Here is a 22,963-nt window from a genome sequence, read left to right on the forward strand (position 1 = left end):
ACTAGCAGTTTATTCTCGAAAACCTATAAGGATATGTCCACACGTAGTGTTTTCAGGCATATTTCGGGGGGGGGGGGGGGTTTACGCCTCGAAAAACGCCTGAGAAAACGGAAGCAGAACGCCTACAAACATCTGCTCATTGATTTCAATGGGAAATACGGCGTTCTGTTCTGGCTGGGCATTTTTTTACGCCTTATTTTCAAACAACGGCACGTAAAAAGACGCCCGTGAAAAAGAAGTGCATGTCAAAAATGGTCGTAAAACACGCCGCAAAAAACGCGAGTTGCTAAAAATAATCTGAAAATCAGCTGTTTTCCCTTGTAAACAGCTCTGTATTTTCAGATGTTTTTTTAGTAAGCATGTGCACGTACCTTAATTGTGTATGAATTAAAGCAATTCTGCAAAGGAGAATGGGCTAAAATTCCTTAAAGGGTAACTAAACAATTAACAAACTTCTGACATGTCATAAGGTTTGATCGCTGGGGGTCTGAGAACTGAGACCCTCACGGATAAACGAAGCGGCAGAAGTGCTCGTGTGAGCTTCTGTTTGGCTTTCTCAGAAAGACGATGTAGCGATGTACGGGCCAATAGACTTTCTATTGAGCACGGTGGCTCAGTGGTTAGCACTATTGCCTTGCAGCGCTGGGGTCCTGGGTTCAAATCCAACTCAGGACAATCTCTGCATGGAGTTTGTATGTTCTCCCTGTGTTTGCATGGGTTTCCTCCAGGTACTCTGATATCCTCCCACACCCCAAAAACATACCAATAGGGAATTTAGATTGTGAGCCCCAATGGGGACAGTAAAACAAAAAAGAGGACCTCTGTACAGCACTGTATAATATGTTGGTGCTGTATAAGTAACTGAAATAAATAAATAATAAATTATTGAGTCCGTACACCAACTGCTCAGCTTTCCAGGGTAAGCCGAACAGAAAGCAAACGGCTCAGCGCTCACACAAGGTGGCAGAAGTGCTCGTGTGAGCACTAAGCCGCTTAGTTTCTGTTCGGATTTCTCAGAAAGCCGATGTAGCGATGTACGGGCCGATAGACTTTCTATTGAGTCCGTACACCAACTGCTCAGGGTAAGCCGAACAGAAAGTAAACGGCTCACCCGTTTAGTTTTAGCGATCGGTCTCAGTGCTCAGACCCCCAGCGAACAAAACTTCTGACATGTCAGAAGTTTGTTGAACGTTTAGTTACCCTGGGCTTTCTCATTAGAGACAACCCCTTTTAAATAAGAGCTGCTGCCACGCCAATCAGCTAACACAAGGAAAGCTTGAGGAGTCTGCTACAGCTCATATAGGAGGTCCTGAACAGGGACCCCCTACTATGACGTTTATATGCCCTAATAAGACATATGGACAGGGGTTGTCTTCATGAGACAACCCCTTTAGAAACCATATGAACAATTGATATTGAACAATAGTATGCGTGTTTTCCATATGGATACTATGGTTATTGTATAGCTGTATTGCTGCGTTTTTACAGTGCTGTCTATAGACATTTTGCAATCTAAATCTAATGTCACAAATGACAATAATGTTAAAAAGAATCTGAAGCGATAACACTGCTGCTTTACAGTAATTCAGATGATAAAGGGTTAATGTGAATAGGCAAAAACTTCTTATTTTTTTTCTTTTTTACTCCTTCAAACTTATTGGAGCAATATAAGATGATGGGGCGGGGACATGTATACGTGTCTGTGTGTGTCTGTTTTAGTATTGATATACCTCTCACTAACTGAAAATACGAGTCACTTGTAAAACGGGGAAAATATTCCCGATGCACTATCTATGGTAACGTCAATGCTGTGTGGACTCAGCTACGGAGGTAGGAACTGGATTTAGTGATTAGCACAAAGTTCTATATTTTGCTTTTCTAGATTAGATCTGAATTTAAGGAAAGGACATTTGAACTTTGGGCATAGGCCACACGTACACAGCAAAAGAGTCTGTACGGCCACATGTGGAATCTATATGGTTCTGTATTATAATTCTCCCTTAGAAGTAATGTAAGATAAGATTACCATTAATACAGCGTACAACATGCCACAATTTTTTTTTTCTAACAGGTACAGTTTTGCATTTACATAAAATCGGAAGCACATGGAGGTACAGTACAGTATGGACGCATAGATTTCTATGGAGTTTGGTGTAATGGATCTGTACAACTCGGATCTGTTATACAGCTGTGTGCATGAGCTCTGAGATATCGACTTTAGAGGGAATGTTTTCTACTTATTACGCACAAATTGAGTACTTTACATATTTTAAGCAATAATTTATAGTTGTGCATATTCAATTTTCGGTTTAAATAATCTGAAAAAATCAACATGGTGTAGGGCTACTGTATATTTGCATTGTGCTGCTCGGTTACATCCCTGTTAAATCAGTCCAGAGAAAATGTTATGTTGATTGAAACCAACAAGGGTTGTTGAAATAGGGACGGCAAGTGGCCTGGCGGAAAGGATGGGTGTTGTCCGAGAGTCGACAATTATAACCTATCCACAGGAAAGGTCATCATTGTCTGATCGCTGGGGGCCCCACCGGTCACGATGGTCCCAAACCCCCCATCCCTTTTCACTGAAACCCCTCTGGAGCTTAAATGGAGCAGCAGTCGTGCATGGGGATTCAAGATGACCATTCTGGCAATCGGGGGGGGGGGGGGGTCCAAGCAGTGGGGCTCCCAGCAATCAGACAACTATGACCTATCCTATGGATATGTGATAATTGTCGATTCCCAGACAACACATCTCACATTGTATAGGCTCCATGCACCGCTGTACTGGCTCCATGCACCGCTGCACTGGTTTCATTCATCGCTGTACTGGCTCCATGCATCGCTGTACTGGCTCCATTCACCGCTGTACTGGCTCCATGCACCGCTGTGCTGGCTTCCTTCACTGCTGCACTGGCTCCATGCACTGCTGCACTGGCCTCATGCACCGCTGTACTGGCTCCATGCATTGCTTTACTAGCTCCCTGCACAGCTGTACTGGCTCCATGCACCACTTTACTAGCTCCATGCACAGCTATACTGGCTCAATGCGCTGCTGTACTGACACCATTCACTGCTGTACAGGCTCCATGCACCTCTGTACTGGCTCCATGCACCTCTGTACTGGCTCCATGCACCTCTGTACTGGCTCCATGCACTGCTGTACTGGCTCCATGCACACCTCTCTGGCATGTGTATGAGGCCTTTTGCTGCTGTTTTATGGAAGCTCAAATCAACATGATATTATTGCCCAGTGTTGATACATCTATTGAATGATAGCAAAAAATGTATTTAAAACGGTGCTTATACTAGTGTCATACACAAGAAGTTTGGGACAATTTTAGATGTAGTTCCTACATGGTGACACATTTTAAAGCCGTATCATTGTATAGTGCAAATATTGTTTATACATCGTGAGACTTTTTTTTTCCATACATTTTAGGGCTGAGAAAAGTCTTTAAATGTTTTTAAATTTGCAGATTTAAATTTTTTTGTACATGTGTACTACCCCTGAGTATTTTTATGCAGAGAAGTCAACTGGTATTGAGCAACGATGGCGATATAGATGCACATTCTGCAATTTCATTATGGTTTTATAGTGGTAATTGCATTGAAAAATATTCATGAGAAATAATTATATCTTAAACTATTACTTGTGGTTATGTGTACAGCGCCTGAATAATATCTTGCTGAATCCTTATCAATCCTGAACACCAGTTTGCTGATGGGTTTTCAGTAACCCTGACCAGTGCTTCTTATCTCTCCCTGACAACAGGACATGTCATGTCAGCTGTGTCACACACATCATGAATGCAAAGCTGTCTCCTTTCACTAATGTTGGTTCTCTTTACCATCCACTGTCTTATAATCTGCTCAGTCATCATGTGCAGGTCTGTCTCTGAGAGCAGAATTGGATAACCACAATTTCCAGCCTCGGTGGTCAGGAAACATGAAGTTTCGACATGGACTTATGTGGATTCAAGAAGTAACTGAAGGTAATCTAAAGGATATTCTAGCTCTCACTAACATGTCTTTGAGAATGAATATCGGCTTTACTTGCAGAAAGTAATAATTTGCAGTTTTGTGACAAATAATTAGAAGAAAGACAAAGGGGGTTATTTATTAAGACTGGCTCTTCATACACTAGTCTTAGTAGAAAGAAAGTTGCTACACATTTAGTAAGAGGCAAATGTAATATGTTGCATCTGTCGATCTACTAGGCCCAAGGTCATGCGCCATCCGTCCCCCCACCTTGGCCATAGAATAAAAAAATAATAAAATACTCATCTCGCGGCTCCTCCTTTCTCCTTCGGGTCCCTTCAGTATTCCATTGCGGCTCATACAAAGTCCTGACACGGAGCAAGATCAGGGCCTTACATGCAACGCAGAACTACACCATGATCCGTGCTGCGTTGCCTCAAACATTCTGATGCTGCCTATCATCAGTATGTTGTATAAGCCACGTCATGCTGAGGGAACCTGGTGAGTAGAAGGGAAGGGGTGAGCATTCATTTTTTATTTATTTAATTTTTCGTTTTATTTCATTGTTGGATGCGGGGGTTGGGGGGGTAGTCCGACTAGTGGGGAGGGGGCAAGGTACAAGACCCAGCATGGGCCTCTACCTTGCTATGCCCCACAGAGTTAAATTTACACCATCTAGGGGCTGCTGTAGATTTCCACTATAATTTACACCAATTTCCTGGCAAAAGTTATAATAAATTTGTTGGGCCGCTGTGGCGTAAAAAGGGCAAAAGTCATAATTTTCAATGCAAATTTTGACTTTTGGGCCCTTTTGCAACTTTTGTATGTGAGAAAACTGCTGTAGAAAGGTTGATAAATTCCCCCCAAAATGTATTCCATGTAAGTGAAACAAGCCTATTGCCCCCATGGATACCATTATCGACCTCAGGGACTTTGGTTATAAGAATGAAAATGTGAGTTTGGAAATAGGTGTTTGTAATAGATTACATAAAATATAGCATGAATAACTGAGTGCCGGGCAAACTATAACTTATTAATATTCTCCCCTTCACAATTTGATACCTAGTAAGATTAATATTGTGAGCAAAAATGTTGGCACATTCTAAGTCATAACCCCTTTTCAAAACTGTCTAGTGATTCTATCTAAAACCCATAATAAATCTGGTGCAAGATATTTACGCCAGTTTTCTGGTGCAAATCTGCATGGAGTGGATTTTTTAACTCTTTTATTTCCAGAGTTCACATCTTAGAGCGCCTTTACACAAAAGGGGATTGTGACCGGAAATGTTCAATATTAGCAATACTTCCCTTTTCTCATTGCTCTCAAGGATCGAGTCCCCTATCATATCCCATATGGAAGGTCTATGAGATCTTGGTGGCGGCACATAGTGGGTCTCAGATTGAGTTTATATCTTACCGATCAGTTAGATATCTTCCTTACTATGGCTGTCTTTATCACAGATCAAACAACCAGGGTGTAGCTAACAACATAATAACAGTGCATGAGTGAAAACATTGGAAGAGCTTTAGGCCTCATGCACACGACCGTAGCCATGTGCATGCACGGCTGTGATTTTCGGGTCGGCCGGCCAAGGAGTGTCACCCACGAACATGCACATGGCCGCGTCCATTATTTTCTATGAGCCTGAACCGCAGCACACGGCCGTAATAAGACATGTCCGTTCTTTCTGCGGTCCATGCTCCTGGGCCATGCACGGACCGTGAAAACCACGGTCGTGTGCATGGGCCCATAAGAATGAATGGGGCCGTAATTCTCGGGGGAATTGCGGCTGCAAAAGCACGTACGTGTGCATGGGGCCTTAAAGTTTTTTTCTGTAGCCAGAGGCCCTGAGATTTGTGTTCTCTCTGTAGATCTGTATTGCTGTATGCCACCAGGGTGGGTGGATATTCCACATAGAACAGATTTGTATTCCTTTATGTCTTCCAATAGGACAAACATGTCATACTACTTCTTATTTAAGTTCAACCAAGGGATGTGATGTAGATGAAGAGGAGTATTAGTAAACTGTAGAACTTTGTTTCTACCTTATGATACAGAGGAAGGTTTAAAAAACAAAACAAAAAAAAACAACAATAAGGCATGAGCCAATCTGCTCTAAAAATGAAAATGTCCCTCCTGATACAAAGTGGCGATCAGACTAAATCAACATTTAAAAAAAATAGAATTTACCATAGAATTTTATTTAAAAAACCCAGATCCCTACAGATTGACTGTAATATGCTCCTCAAAGCCCCATACTCCATATCTGTAGGCAGGGGCATAGCTAAAGGCTCATGGGCCCCGATGCAAAAGTTCTTATTGGGCCCCCCCCGCAAACTCCTCATGGCCGACGGTCCGCAACTTTCAGCTGCATCGCTGGGTCTCCTAAGTGACCCAACAATGCAGCACTAGCAGCCGGGGCGTCACTAAGGCTGGGTTCACACACCCTATTTACGGACGTAATTCGGGCGTTTTAGCATTGAATTACATCCGAAAATGCAGCTCAAAAGCGCTGGCAAACATCTGCCCATTCATTTGAATGGGTCTTACGATGTTCTGTGCCGACGGTCATTCTTTTTACGCGCCGCTGTCAAAAGGCGGCGCGTAAAAAAGACGCCCGCGTCAAAGAAGTGCCTGTCACTTCTTGAGACGTAAATGGAGCCGTTTTCCATGGACTCCATGGAAAAACAGCTCCAATTACGTCCGTAATGGACGCAGCGAAAAACGCCTGCACATGCCATTACGTCTGAAATTCCGGAGCTGTTTTCTCCTGAAAACAGCACCGTAATTTCAGCCGTAACGGACGCTGCCGTGTGAACATACCCTCAGGGCTTAAAATGTCAGGGGAAATAGCCCCAATACATATGTGTCCGCCCCCAAAAAAACGTGTGTATAGGAGACAGCATAGCATATCTATAGCACTACGACCCTATAAACTATGGATAGAATTAGATACACAGCTCAGCAGACAGTATCACACATGATAGGATTAGATACAGTGGCTCAGCAGACAGTATCACACATGATAGGATTAGATACAGTGGCTCAGCAGACAGTATCACACATGATAGGATTAGATAAACAGCTCAGCAGACAGTATCACACATGATAGGATTAGATACACAGCTCAGCAGACAGTATCACACATGATAAGATTAGATACACGGCTCAGCAGACAGTATCACACATGATAGGATTAGATACAGGGCTCAGCAGACAGTATCACACATGATAGGATTAGATGCAGTGGCCAAGCAGACAGTATCACACATGATAGGATTAGATACAGTGGCTCAGCAGACAGTATCACACATGATAGGATTAGATACACAGCTCAGCAGACACTATCACACATGATAGGATTAGATACACAGCTCAGCAGACAGTATCACACATGATAGGATTAGATGCAGTGGCCCAGCAGACAGTATCACACATCATAGGATTAGATACAGTGGCTCAGCAGAGAGTATCACACATGATAGGATTAGATACACAGCTCAGCAGACAGTATCACACATGATTGGATTAGATACAGGGCTCAGTAGACAGTATCACACATGATAGGATTAGATACAGTGGCTGAGCAGACAGTATCACACATGATCGGATTAGATACAGTGGCTCAGAAGGCAGTATCACACATGATAGGATTAGATACACAGCTCAGCAGACAGTATCACACATGATAGGATTAGATACACAGCTCAGCAGACAGTATCACACATGATAGGATTAGAGATAGGGCCCAGCAGACAGTATCACACATGATAGGATTAGATACACAGCTCAGCAGACAGTATCACACATGATTGGATTAGATATAGGGCCCAGCAGACAGTATCACACATGATAGGATTAGATACAGGGCCCAGCACAGTATCACACATGATTGGATTAGATACACAGCTCAGCAGACAGTATCACACATGATTGGATTAGATACAGGACTCAGCTGGCTGACATTGCGGCTCCAGCGCTGGACCCAGGAAAGGTAAGAATAATAATTTTGCTTTTTTATGTGTTACTGATTATTTTTTTTGTGTTTGTGTTTTTTTACAGGTTCGGTTGTTGGACTTCGGATTCGAGGACTTCAATGACGGTGTTTTTTTTATTCTCAATAAAATGGTTAATGAGGGTTGTGTTTTTTTATTTCAATAAAATATTTTTTCTATGTGCTTGTATCTTTTTAAACTTTATTATCACCGCCTTAGTAATGGCCGCTGACTGATTGACAACCTCCATTACTAAGGCGGGGCTTAATGTTAGCAGGTGCAAAGGCCAACACTAACCCCCATTATTACCCCGGTACCCACCGCCACCAGGGGTGCTGGGAAGAGCTGGGTACAAACCAGTACCCGTCCATCTGTAGTGACGGTCAGACACCGGGGCAGCCACAGGCTGGGAGTATTAGGCTGGGGAAGGCCAAAACCAGTGGCACCTACCACCCTGGTAATGCTGCCTGCTGCTGCTGTGTTGTATCTAGCTGGTTATGAAAATTGGGGGGGACCCCACATCGTTCTTTCCAATAATTTTTTTTTTTTTTTTTTAAATGACGTGGGGTCCCCCCATTTTTCATAACCAGCCAGATACAATAAAGCAGCAGCAGCCTAGCATTACCAGGGTGGGAAGGGCCACTGTATCTGGCCTTTCCCCTCCTGATAATACCAGCCTGCGGCCACCCCAGTGCCCGACCATCACTACAGATGGTCAGGTACTGGATGGTACCCGGCTCTTCCCAGCACCCCTGGTGGCGGTGGGTACCGGGGTAATAAAGGGGGTTAGTGTTAGCCTCTGCACCGGCTAACACTAAGCCCCGCCTTAGCAATGGATACTGTCAATCAGCCGGCGGCCATTACTAAGGCGGTAGTAATATAGTTTAAAAAAAAACACAAAGACATTGAAAAAATATTTTATTGAAATAAAAAAAAAAACCCACACAACCCTCATTAACCATTGTATTGATAATAAAAAACAAAGCCGTCATCGAAGTAGTCCTGGAATCCGCCGTAGTCCAACGACCGAACCTGTAAGAAAACACACAAGAAAAACGATTAGTAAAACATGTGTTAGGCTTAGATACAGGGCCCATGTGTGATACTGTCTGTGGGACCCTGCATCTAAGCCTACCACAGCGTAGGCTTAAATACAGGGTCCAGCAGACAGTAATCTTATACAGTATAAGATTACTGTGTGCTGGGGCCCTGTATCTAAACCTACAGTGTGGTAGGCTTATATACAGGGCCCAGCAGACAGGATCACACATGGGCCATGTATCTAAGCCTACCATGTGATTGGCTTAGATACAGGGCCCAGCAGACAGCATCACACAATCTGTGATCCTGTCTCATGGGCCCCCTAAGCCTGCTACATCGTAGGCTTAGGGGTTGTGCAGTCCCTAAACATTGATGGCCTATCCTCAGGATAGGCCATCAATAGCTGATGTGTCTCCAGGGACCCGCAAATCAGCTGTTTTGAAGGGGCCGCAGCACTCGTACGAGAGCTGCTCCCCCTTCATTTCACTGCTCGCTCACACTGTGAATCGCCGACACCGATTCACAGTGTGACCGGAATGAAGGGGAGCAGCTCTCGTACGAGTGCTGCGGTCCCTTTAAAACAGCTGATTGGCGGGTCCCGGGAGTCGGACCCCGCCAGTCAGGGCTAATCTTACCTTCCTCTTCAGCCGCGGCGGAAGTTCTGTCCTCTCGATGCTGTGCGCGCCGCATAGCGCTGTGACGTCATGCGCTGCGCACAGCGCTTGACGTCAGGACCTCCGCTGCGATCCGGAACCAGAAAGGTAAGTAAAGTCTGCTACTATAGTAACAGGGGCCCGCGGCCTGAGTTTTTATTGATGTGGTGCGGGGGGCTGTGGGCCCCCATGGCTTCGGGGCCCGGTCGCAATTGCGACCACTGCGACCCCTATAGCTACGCCAGTGTCTGTATGAGAGAAAGAAGAGAGCACGGCGCCACATAGTGCAAAATAAATGCTGGTAACAGATAGGCATATACAAGGTAGCGAAGGCAAAGGCTCACCTTGTAAGTTTGTGCTATACACAGGCACAATACTGGGAAAGAATTTTAAACAGCTGCAGCCAGGTCCAATCCGGTAAACCGTGAAGGTTACCGCAATAATTGAGAACAATTAAAATAAATGAAAAACAATACACATTTTGATGTGTAAGAGGACCTAAGGAGAGGCGCTGCTGTTAGTGAAGATAATGATGATGACAAGTAGTTAGAAAATAAATAACTAGTTTTAATGGAAATCCAAAAAATGGAGTATAGTTTTAATGGCGATAAGCAGGCCTGATGAAGACGTTAGTCTAACGTTGAAACGCGTTGCCTGCTTATCACCATTAAAACTAGTGGCACCACTATAAAGTCAAATTGTATTTAATGTTTTTGCTAAAACCAATAGAATATCAAAAAGTGATAGATATGCTTTATACTTTTCCTGCCTTTTTGACCAAAGTGTGAATCCCAGTAGCGGACATAGACAGCAGAAGGACCCCATGAAAGAACAGTAGGACCCTTATTCCCCAATAGCTCATCAAAGAACACCCCGCCTTTATGTCTCTCTCACAATCCACCAATCATTGTGAGCCATTGTCATTAGCTCAGTCCCTAACAGGCAATCCAATTGACAGTACAATGCTGCTTCTAAGCTTTTTGTGGGACCTCTTACCTACTGGGCCCCTGTGCAGCTGCACAGGTAGCACCAATGGTATGTCTGCCCAAAGTGAATCCAGCTTGAGTTGTTCATACTGTCCATGTGGTCCTGCTTATTAAATGCTTAAAGGGTTTTCCACTTTTAATTAATTTTATTAATTTATTTCTAGATTTCTAATGTATATATGTATTTAAAATTCTGCTCACATACTTTTTTAAACAAAAAAGTGGTATAACCCACCGATTAGTCCATAGTAATGCATCCATAAGATAACTGAATGTAAGATGGTGGCAGTCATGTGACCCACATCATGTGTCTCCTGGCATTGAGGTAACACTGTCCAGGTATATAACAGATGATGCCCTATGCACACGGCCGTGCCCGTAATCACGGGCCACGATTGCCGGTACGGTCAACGGCCGCGGACAGCCGCCCGCCTTTTCGGCCTGTGCTCCCATACATAGTATGGTACACTTCTACGGCCCGGACACCTTCCCGTTAATAAATGGGAAGGTGTCCGTGGACAATAGAAGTGAATGGGTCCGTAATTGTGGACCATAATTGCGGTCCGCAATTACGGACGATTTTTACGGTCGTGTGCATGGAGCCTCAATAATAGATTATTGAGGATCAGAAATTATAAAGTATTTCTACCTACAGCAACATCTCAGAATGTATGTCACTGTCTGTGAGGAGCAGCTCTTACATTCTTCTCACTGTCTCTGTTTTTTTATATTTAACTTTATTAACAACATGACAACAGTAAATGCACGCACAGTGAAGTAGTTGTTTATCATTATTCCACCATTACTTCTATTCACTTAGCCCATGGATGTGTCCTCTATGTTACCCCAACACATCTATGGCATGTAACCCTGCTGCTAACTGAATGCCAGGGGTCGCGTGATGTGTGTGTTTCCATGTGAGTATGTGGTGGTCACATGACTGACGCCATGTTTAGATATATTGTTAGCCTGTGGATACTTTACATAGGACTAATCTGTGGGTTATACCATTCTTCTGTCACAGGGGCCTCATGCGCTATAAGAATGTATGTGAGCTGAATTTCTAACACATATATGTTAGAAAACTGTATGATCTCCTATTCTACAAATAAACCAAAAAAAAATGGACAACCCCTTTAAAAGAGTATTCCCACCCTGCTCTGGAACCCATATCTATCTCCAGAGCGGGTGTCACCCGACCCTGTCCCGAGCGAAGAATGAAAATAGAGGTGGCTGCGATTTTATTCTCTGTCTGCATGCGGATGGGGGACCCGCATCTATCAGACATTTATGGCATATCCCATAATAACCATTTTATGGTATGCCATTTACTGTAAATATCCACTGCAATAAGAAAACCGGCCCTGATCTAAATATATTATGTTATATTTGCGTTATCAAATTTTTGGCTTTTAATTTCACACCCCCTAAATTTTACTTCCATCTTCACCTCTTACAATTTAATAGGCTTTGGAAAATAGCCACGTACTAGCAAAAAATTTGACAATTAAAATGCTCTGTCATTGGATTTCCCAGATAGACTCAGTAATAGTACGACAATGAGAGCACGAGGCAATTAATATACAGCTAAACACGTGTAAGTCAGAGAAGGTTAAATCGAAAGAGTTTTAAAGGTGGAAGTAACTTCTCAACTTTATGTGACTGTTTAATTATAAGATACAAAACTCACAACTAATAATTATGTTCTTATCAATTTACTCCCCATTGGGAAGGATATATTAGAAGCAAATAACACGGCAGCCTGTTCTCTTCAAGTAACCTATAGATCATATCCATTATTTAAAGGGTCGGTGAACTTATCTTTAAATACAGCTCTTCCCGATAATTAGGTCAAGATGACACAGGGTGAGAGTGTGGGAGTTCTTAACGGGGTTGCTCACTTTGTACAATACCTTTATGTTATAAGGGTCCTACTGATTACAGGTTACACCTGGGGCACCCCGCGTTCAACTGTAATCTGTGGGGGAATTCGGCAAAATAATAATAATCTTTATTTACATAGCATCAACATATTCGAGCACTTGACAATTCAGAGGGAACATGTACAGACAATATCAGACATATAAAACAAGATACAATTCAAACAAGAGGAGTGAGGACCCTGCTCACAAGAGCTTACAGTCTATGAGGAAGTAGCGAGGACACAAAATGTAAAACAGTGCCTGTTCAGTACAATGGCCAAGCCATTTATTATAAACATAGGGTAATACACATAAAGCTGCATGAGCCGGTCACCAGCCAGTATCTGTGTGTGACAGATATGAAGTGCATTAGGGTTTGTGGGGGATACTGCTGAATGAAGGCATCAGGTTCTGATGACTAATGGAAAAGTGGGGCCAAGGAAAGGAGTCAGATTAGTGAATGTGATAGACCTGCCAAAAAAGATGTGTTTTCAGGACATGGATGGGGCCTTGGATGTTGGGAACTAATCTGATTGTCTGGGGTGGCGGATTCTAGAAGACGGGTGCAGCACCAGAAAAATCTTGGAGACGGGAGTGGAAGGTTCGGATTATGGCGGATGTTAATCTAAGGTCGTTGGCAGAACGTAGAGCATGGGTACGGTGGTAGATGGAGATGAGGGAGGAGATGTAAGGAGCAGCAGCACTGTGGAGAGCTTTTTGGGTGAGAGTTATGTTTTAATTTTATTCTAAACGGAACGGGCAACAGACGAGAATAAATCAGAGTGACAATGAGGGTTTTGGCTGTTTCGACAGTAAGAAAATGGGGCGGATTCTGGAGATGTTTTTGAAGTGAAGGTGACAGGCGCGTGTAAGTGATTGAATAAGGAGTAAAGGAAAGTTCTGAGTAAAAAAAAAAACCAAGACAGCGGGCATCTGCCTGGGAGTTATGGTAGTGCCACACACAGAGATGGAGACATCAGGTTTAAAGAGGCTCTGTCACCACATTATATATTCATTTTCCTGCAATGCCACTGAAGGAGAAATAAGTACGTAGGCCATTCATATAATGCATAAGGTGAGTCCTCCAGAGTGAGAATTAGTCTTTGTCGCCATTATTCACTCCATCTAAAAGATAAGGGTCATGAATGGAAGAACCCCCCTTCCTTATATTAATTCACTTTAAGGGCATTTGAAAATACGTTTTCTAAACCAGACTATCCCTTTATTAATGCCCTAAAACATAGAGCACTGTCAGGTGACAACTTAACTGATTCTCTAACTAAATTATTTTTTTTCCAGGATGCTGATTGGCTCATACCTAATACTTTTTGGGATCTGGTTCCTGACAGTTAATGGAAGTGATTGTCCTGTACAATGTAAATGTATAAACTTGACTGCTAATTCATTACGAGTGGACTGCAGCTCCCAGAACCTGAAGACATTTCCAATCATACCCAAGGAAACAGAAGAGTTGTACTTGCAGGAGAACCTATTAACAGTAGTCCCTGCTGGGGCCTTTGATAACTTGATAAACCTAAAAAAGTTGAATTTATCTTCCAACCCTCTACATTGTGACTGCAAGATCAGGTACTTAATTATGTGGCTCTCTGATGGAAACATGGACGGAGTCAGCGGGATAAAATGTGTCTATCCCTCTCCGCTGTATGGAAAACCAGTCAGCCAGTTAACAGGAAACGAAATCACTTCTTGCTGGAGGCACACAAGACTCTGCTCAGACTTTCTATTTAATGATGCTTTTCTTTACGCTTTCCTTTTCCTCTTGGTCTTTCTAATGATCTTATGCTTGAAAACTTTTAAAAAGATAAAGTTTAAAATCAAAGTAAGTGATAATGACATTGAGTTAAGGACATATCAGACACCTAAAGTTAGTATTCTTAGGAGAAGACCTTTTTAATATTTAGAAGCAAGTTAAATTCTCGAATATCTGTGATATGGATAAAATGTGTTTATTTACTAATATTGTGATTATAAAGTAAAGTAAGGGCCATTTCACACTGTTTTTTTACACCTTTTTTGATGTGGAAACCGCGTAGGAAACCGCGCCAAAAAACGGCCGAAAATGCCTCCTATTGATTTCAATGGGAGGCGGAGGAGTTTTTTTCCCGTGAGCGGAAAAACCGGCTCGCGGGAAAAAGGGACATGCCCTATCTTCGGGTGTTTACATCTCTGACCTCCCATTGACATCAATGGGAGGCAGAGAATGTGTATCTCGCTGCATTTTATGCACGCGTCGCTCAATGGCCACGGGCAAAAACGCAGTGAAAATCGGCGTGCAGGCAGATGAAAATCTGCCTCAAAATTCCAAATGGAATTTCGAGGCAGATTTTCCTCCTGCAAAAAACTCTGTGTGAACCCAGTCTTAGGCTATGTTCACACAGAGTATTTTGCAGAGTTTTTTGACGCGGAAACCGCGTCGCAAAACTCGGCAAAGACGGCCCGAAAACGCCTCCCATTGATTTCAATAGGAGGCGTCGGCGTCTTTTTCCCGCGAGCAGTAAAACTGCCTCGTGGGAAAAAGAAGCGACATGCCCTATCTTCGGGCGTTTATGCCTCTGACCTCCCATTGACTCCGTGTGAACATAGCCTTAGAAGTACACTCTGTATTACTGTTTGTGGATAGGAAGGCAAGGACTAAATAAATGAAAGACCACATAGGCCTAGGCCAAAAACTAATAAAGATCTTGAAGTTTTGATGTTATAAATTGAACACAAATAAGTCACTGAAATATTCTAAGAGCCATAACTTTTCTATTTTTCTGCCGCTGTGGATGTATGAGGCAAATTTTTTAGTGTAGTTTCTATTCGTACCAATTTGGGGTACAGACGACACCAATTATGGGTAGCTTATTGAAATTATTTTCATTTTTTTTCATAATAAAGCATTTTGTATGGAAAAAAAGTGGGGGTTTTACTTGGGGCTTTTCATTTATCTATTAGTAACTTTAATAAAATAAAATAATTTGTAACTTTTTTTACTTTTGTATTGCAGTGTATAACGCCTGTCAGTGATAGGCGTTCTATTAGGCCATGCCTTTGGCAGGCCCTAATGGGGATACACTGATGGCAGACTTGACGGCCTTTGTTAGGCTCCTGGGTGCCATGGAAAGCATCGACACCCAACGATTGCGTCGGGGGGTTGCCGATCGGGAGACAGAGGGAGCCCTCTCCCACTGAAACAACTTAAATGCTGCGATAACTCCGCTCCGCTGTCTTTAGACAGCCCGACACCCGCTGTAGCCGGAATTGGAAACTTGTGATGGGCACATGACACAGTGCCATGAAAAGGCAGTGCTGTCCCATAAGTACCCTTAATGACTATCGTGAAAAGGTGTTTGTGCGGTCATTACAGGGTAGAAATTACAGAAAAGGCCAAATTCCCTGATACAAGGGCAGATTAAAGCCACCAGTACCCAGCAAAATGCTTTATGGGGAAAATAGCCCAAGTGCAAAATACAAATGAATAGCTATTCACACCTCCCATTTATGAGGGGGTGGCTGCTCAGTATTATCATTGCACACAGATAAGGCTTATATAAGGTGCAGGTCACCGGTTACATGTAGTGTACAATGCTGCCTAGCAGCCTATTAGTCACGCCCATACTAAAGGATACGGTGGACTGTCCAGCAACTTCTAAGTGTATCACACACAATACTGACACCCCATTCCCCACCAAGATCACAAGGCCATAGTGCATCCTGCAAAAATGATAAACATGAGGTATTAATTGGTATTTTGGTCAAACTACGCAAACTCGCAAACCACGTCAAGGGTCCTTGCAAGTCCCTGCACTGATATTGCAAACAAATCACAGAAAATGGGATCAAATTGACTTAAAATCAGAGAAGAAGGCCATGCTTACCGATACATGGGCAGGTTAAAACATTAGTTCCTGATGTTTTAACCTGCCCTTATAATAGGAGGAATGGCCTTTCTCTATGATTTTATCTTGAAAACCTCAAATTACTTACTCTCTCTTCTATGTATGTAACCAAGTACTGAATTGGGATAGTTATATATCCATGCAGTTGATAGCAGAAGAAATTAATGCCTTACTTAGCTTAAAGGCTATGTAAACCTTTGATGGCCATTTTTTGTTTTTTAATAAACAGGTCAGTGTGTTTGGTGTAACTTTATAATTAGTCTTTATTAAAAATGTGTTTTACTTTTTTAGATACAGCTGCTCTGTGTTCTGTATACAGAGCATCTGTATGTAGCGCAAAATCCTGTTCCCGTCAGTGACAGTGAATCCTGTGTGTTGATAACTTATATGTGATAGAGACACGCGGGACCCACTGACACTGAACCCGTCAGGTCCACGGGACTGATGGATTCAGGTAATAGTGAACGATACAGCTGATATGTATAGAGAATACAGAGCAGCTGTATTTAAAAAACGAAAACAATTTTGAAGAAAGACTAATTAAAAAGTTACACTAAACACGCTGACTGACCAGTTTATAAAGAAAAAAAAAATCCCCTCAAAGGTGTACATAGCCTTTTAAGGCAATTTCCACATTTGCAGGCAATTTTGTTGTCCAAATATGTAGAAAGTAAAGTTTTTTTGTCTGTTCACAACACTTGTATCTTACAACTCACATGCAGAGCAGTGTGAATCTATTGTACCAAAGACATCAGAAGAAAATCCAGCACATGATACTGAACTTGATGTATATCTTGCTGTTTTCTTTAGTATCGACAACAAATAAAATCCATTAAATCCATCTTACGCGTTTCAAACCAAGTTTTTAACCATAGCATATGTGAGATTTTCGCTTCAAAACGCATAAACTGGATTAGATGTAAATTTTTGTTGTCAATACCAAATAAAGCTGCAAGATTTACATCAACTTCAGTATTGAGTGCTGGATTTTCTCCTACATGTGTTTGTCCAAACACATCTGAAATTAAAAATCAAGCAAATATTTTTTAATAAATATTTCCTATTGTTTTCTGCCCACAGCTTCTATGCAGACCTATGTGTCTCCATGGTAAGAGACTACAAACACACTATGTAGTCTGATCCTATAGTTATGTTCCCTTCCATCTGCCCCTATTTCTTTATTATATACATTTGGTAGGATTGAAACAAGTCAGGAACAGTTGAAATGGAATATGACTACAGGATCTAAGACTGCATGGAAAGTCCACAGCTTTGTATAATTTAACTCCCATACGCTCCAGAGAATAAACTTTAAAAAAAATATTGACTAAAACGCTTCTTTATGGTAAATTTGGGAATGGCCACAGCTTTATTAATTATATACAATGATTTTAAACAATTGGCCTGAAGTCATAGTCAGCATTATTTTGTAAACCTTGTTTCCTGTTACGCCAAGCAGCGGGCAGGTAGGGTATTCTATCACGCCTTCAAGACCATAGCTCCGCCAGCTGTGACATCTGCAACAAAAGAAAATAAAAAACCAAAACAACCGTTCCAAGTACAAATCCAAAAAAACACAGTCATCACATAACATCATAAAAAAAGGGAGGGTGGGAGGGTGTTACTTCACGCTGCAGCAGAAGGTAAACAGAGGGCTATGCCCTTGAACTCAACCCTACATCCCTTTTAGCCACTCCTCCTTTAGGCCCCTTGCCCAATCACGCTCTTGGGCATTTATTTTAATTTTGTACTCCACCTCCTCTTCCCTGAAGTCCCTGGAGCTCTCCCTATGCGGTTCGGCTCCTTCAAGACTGCATGGAAAGTCCACTCCTTTGCATAATTTAACTCCCATACACTCCAGAGGATAAACGTAAATAAATAACTTGTTTCCTGTTACGCCACAGCTGCTGCCAAGCATCGGGCATGTAGGGTGTCCCATCCCGCCTTCGAGACCATAGCTCCGCTGAGGAGGTGAAACGAGAAACCTCCACCGACCACCCCCACCCAACAAAGCCAAACCCATTTCTGTACCATCCAGCAGAAAAATATCCAATCCGATGTCATTTAGGTGAACACCGTCCAGGCCCAACAGACCGGCGTTATCCCCTTCTAACTCATGATGTCGTTTTGCTAGACCTTCCAGGGAGAGCACGAAGCGAGAGATGTGGACATTCAAGAGTCGACGGGCCCTGTCTATACCCGATAATTCCATCGCGTTTCTCCAATAACTGTGAGATATCACTTCGGAGCAATCAAAACGCACCAGGTGAAGTGGCCCCACAAACGATCCAGATCAGTCTTCATCAGGGACAGAACTTCTGCCAACTTTATCTGACCCAAATCATTACCCCCGACATGAACAATGAGGACCATCGGACCCATCACATCATGGCTGATAGAAACTATTTCGGACAACATCTGTACCCACCATAATCCCCTTATGCCTCTCTAATGTACATCACTATTCTTGAAACCCAAATTTGAACCAAGGGGGCGCTGAGAAGCGCGCCTGGAGGCCCAATAGACATAGGAATGTCCAATGATCCATATTTGGGGCCTGGAAACACCTACCAAAACATAAAGACAGGGAAAAAGGGGGTTGGGGATGAAAATTCCAAAAAGAAACGCTAACAAGTTAAATCAGGCCTCATATAAGATTTATAGCAGTCAGATTTCCATCGACCTAAATGCCTGATCTCTCCCTCACCTAAACCAAAGTGAGCCGGCCTCCGTCGCCGCACCAATACGAAAAGGGTTCATCCCAACCACCTTTGCCGACAAACCCAACTTCTCCAGACAAGACTTAAAAACCGCCGTAAACTGGAAGCGGATGAGGGGTAGGCCATTAGCCTGTATTAAAAACTGTGATACTGCCGGCCTCTGGAACAAAAAGTCTCAGACAGCCGATACTGAGCATGTATCCCCCCCTAAATACCGAAGTGACAGCCACTCTCCCTTCCCAGTCTGATCCGTTTTGGATTTCAGAACGCAGATACGCACCGCACCTTGTAATAAGATCACGTCGTCTGTTAACAAGGCCCCAACCTTCCGAACACTGGGGGCAACTAACTCGCTAATTTTCAAAGCACAGAAAAAAGCCAGAATAAACGCCGTTCTAAACAAACACTGCTCATACTCCGCAACACAGACTTCCAACAAATGCCCACAATCCTTGTAAGCAAAACAAATGACAAAGGCCGCCGCATGTCCCGCGAGACACATTACAAACTACAAAATCTTTAGTTATATCCTGTACACCCCAAAATTTCAACATAAATGCTACTCCAATCAAATATCAACAGCTCTGCACCTCTTAGGATGGCGCTGACATGCTACCTGTGCTAGGGTAGCAAAACCCTGGAGCCAATTGCCAGTCTTATTAACCATAACCTTCTTGTCAGAACCTTTCTCAAAAATGCGCTCCTTATCCACAGTCACCTGTTCCACCGAGACAAGGGACCAGATATCCACAAATTAGTTTTACAAAATGTTTTCCTTAATCCTGGCAGACAAGTGAGTGCCGAGAGGAGCTACACCGCAAAAAAAGGGAATCTCTAAACGTAAGACAAGCTAAACTAGCTTCCCTCGCAGACGGGGGCTTGTCCCCCCTGGCAGAACAGGAGTTGCAGACGCACCTCCACTTTTATCCAAACTGGCCACAACGGCCTTTAAAATAGATACTAAATCACTACCAGACACATTTGTTTTTTCAAGCCATGCGTCAATGCATGAAGACTCACGAGTGCAGGGGTCCCCGTCACTTTCGAGGTTGCTTCGTCCAAAGTGGGCGCTGCCGGAACCACGGACTGCTGCCCACCTGGAATACGGGATGAGGAAACAAACTTCGACGGCCCTGCCCAAATCTTCCACACGACGGGAGACATAGTGATGCCGCCTGTGGAGGATAATCTCTCTAAGGATGACAAAGATGACCGCCGCACCCAGGAAAAACCTCCTCTGGCATGGCGAGGTTTACGGCGATCATGACAATGCTCACTTCCAGATCGACGTTTCCTCTACCTTCAAGATGATCTCCTCCCTGAATCTGAAAAAGAAAAGAGGGACAAGGCAGAAGAGTGACCAGCATCACCTCTATTCCCCTTGGAACCTGCCATAGAGAAACCTTTCCTGTTTTGACCGCCCGGAGGAAGAGCTGAACATGAGGGGGTCTCTTCGTAAAAGATACAGTTGTCGTTTCTGTGGATGACTCTGCAGCCCTAGCTGAGCACGGTCCACTTCAATCCTCCCATCCACCGACCTTGCAGCTTGATAGGGAGCTGGTCCAAGAGGCACTCTCCCAGCAGCACCCCTGCGCTGCCCTTTCTGCCTAGCCTTACCCCCAACCCCAACCCTTCTCTCAGTCACCGCCGACCCTGCACTCTCACCTGTTTCCACGACCAAGGGAGGTGCTGCGACACAGGATAGGGGAGCAGCACTGCAAACCGTGCCATACACGCCTGCACGGCTCATTTCCAGCACGCAGGCCTCGTGGTAGGCCACCATGGCGGCCGTGTCTTCTGGATCTGCCCCACCCCCATCTGAGCGAAGCGCGCGGGTAGCGGAAAGACCATGCACCACCCGCCTGACCACCAACGCCTGATCCTCACTCCTCTCAGGAGCCGGGTTAGTGTTGCGACCGCCGGGCATATGTGGGGGAATGGCGGATGTCCGCACCAGGCCGTGGGAAGGGGGACCACATCCTCCGACGATGTGGAGAGTGAAACAGCCCGCATCCGACCTGTGTGCCTCCTGGCCCCTTTGTGGGGAACAGCCCCTGAAGAGCAAGCAGGTCTGGGAAGGGGACTGGGGCTTAATCTTGTGGGAGGGTGGGTAATCCGTTGCGACCTACCTCTAGTCGATCCCGACGGTAGTCCGAGGGCTGGTGAATTAACCTCTCCGTCCCTCTGTCTCAGGAAATCCTGCAGCCAGGCGGTACCTCCCGCTGAGCCACCTGCTTCATCGAAGCATCAGCCATGCTGGAAAGAAAAAAAGAAGACAGAGATAAGAAAAAACTTCTCCTCACTACACAAACTGTAACTACAAGGTGTTACCTTATGCTGCAGCAGAAGGTAAGAGAGGGCTATGCCCGTGAACTCAACCCTATTGCCACTCCTCCTTTAGGCCCCTTGCCCAATAATGCTCCTGGGCATTTATTTTCATTTTGTACCCCACCTCCTCTTCCTCGCAGTCCCTGGAGCTCTCCCTATGCGTTTCAGCTCCTTCAAGTACACAGGGTGTGTTTGTAGTCTGTTACCATGAAAACACACAGGTCTGTACAGGAGCTGTAGACACAAAATATATTTTTTTTGTCTTGCTTCTTTTATAATTTTAGATGCATTGGAGCAAAAAAGGTTGCAAAGGTGGACATAGCTTTTCAGCTCTTTAGCCTTGGTTGGGGGCTAGCACAGATAATCTGCACAAAGGAGAAAACTTGCAAATCCAATCCTCAAAACAATATTTTATTGTACAAATATATAAAATTCATTGCCATTGTTCCTATGTACCATATTAATCAATTTCAGCAAGAATTAAAGAAACAAATATCTATGTACTATAATAACTGCCTTTCACATGAAGCTTAATAGTGGTTTTTTTTAAGAATATGCAGTCAAAACTGTTCAAAGGAAATTTCATTTGAACAGCCTATGTGATAATAGTGTGACCATTATGTCAGTGCTTTGGTTTAATATGTAATGTGCTTGTCATTCTGCCTAAGGCCTCATGCACATGAACGTATTTTTTTCCTCCCGTAAATACTGGCGTAAATACGGGTCCTTGGTCACACGTATTCGACCCGTATTGCACCAGAATTTACGGACCCGTGCCCGTAAATACGGGTCCAGTGTCACCAGTATTCCACCCGTATTTACAGGGGACGTTTTCGCTGCAAAATTGCACTGCACTAATCGGCAGCCCCTTCTCTCTCTCAGTGCAGGATAAAGAGAAGGGGCAGCCCTTTCCATAGTAAAAGTAAAAGAAATTCATACTTACTCGGCCGTTGTCTTGGTGACGCGTCCCTCTTTCGACATCCAGCCCGACCTCCCTGGATGACGTGGCAGTCCATGTGACAGCTGCAGCCTGTGATTGGCCTGTGATTGGCTGCAGTGGTCACATGGGCTGAAATGTCATCCCGGGAGGCCGGACTGGAGGAAGAAGAAGGGAGTTCTGGGTAAGTATGAACTTCTATTTTTTTTACACGTTGATCTATATTGTGATCGGTAGTCACTGTCCAGGGTGCTGAAAGAGTTACTGCAGATCGTTTAACTCTTTCAGCACCCTGGACAGTGACTATCCCCTGACGTCGCCTAGCAACGCTCCCGTAATTACGGGTGCACACACGTAGTCACCCGTAATTACGGGAGCTCCATAGACTTCTATGGGCCTGCACGTGCCGTTATTACTGCCTGAAATAGGACATGTTCTATATTTTTGAACGGCATGGGCACCTTCCCGTAAGCATACGGGGAGGTATGTGTGGCCAATAG

General features: G+C 43.8%; 1 protein-coding gene across 2 annotated transcripts; it reads left to right on the forward strand.

Moving 5' to 3' along the window:
* Nucleotides 1-1,695: 1,695 nt before the first annotated feature.
* On the forward strand, nt 1,696-15,522 carry LOC142657318 (platelet glycoprotein IX-like). 2 transcript variants are annotated; one of them, XM_075832344.1, is made up of 3 exons: nt 1,696-1,830; nt 3,773-3,992; nt 13,876-15,522. In XM_075832344.1, the coding sequence occupies exon 3, from the start codon at nt 13,877-13,879 to the stop codon at nt 14,489-14,491; it is 615 nt and encodes a 204-aa protein (XP_075688459.1). In that variant the 5' UTR covers nt 1,696-1,830; nt 3,773-3,992; nt 13,876; the 3' UTR covers nt 14,492-15,522. The 2 variants fall into 2 exon arrangements, with proteins under 2 accessions (XP_075688459.1, XP_075688460.1); XM_075832345.1 differs by having other exon boundaries at nt 3,875-3,992.
* The last annotated feature ends 7,441 nt before the right edge of the window (nt 15,523-22,963 follow it).

Source organism: Rhinoderma darwinii, chromosome 7, assembly GCF_050947455.1.
Source record: "Rhinoderma darwinii isolate aRhiDar2 chromosome 7, aRhiDar2.hap1, whole genome shotgun sequence".
Lineage (NCBI taxonomy): Eukaryota > Metazoa > Chordata > Amphibia > Anura > Rhinodermatidae > Rhinoderma > Rhinoderma darwinii.

Excerpts from the sequence above, each read along its gene's own strand:
- LOC142657318 (XM_075832344.1), top strand. The coding sequence starts at position 13,877 with ATGCTGATTGGCTCATACCTAATACTTTTTGGGATCTGGTTCCTGACA.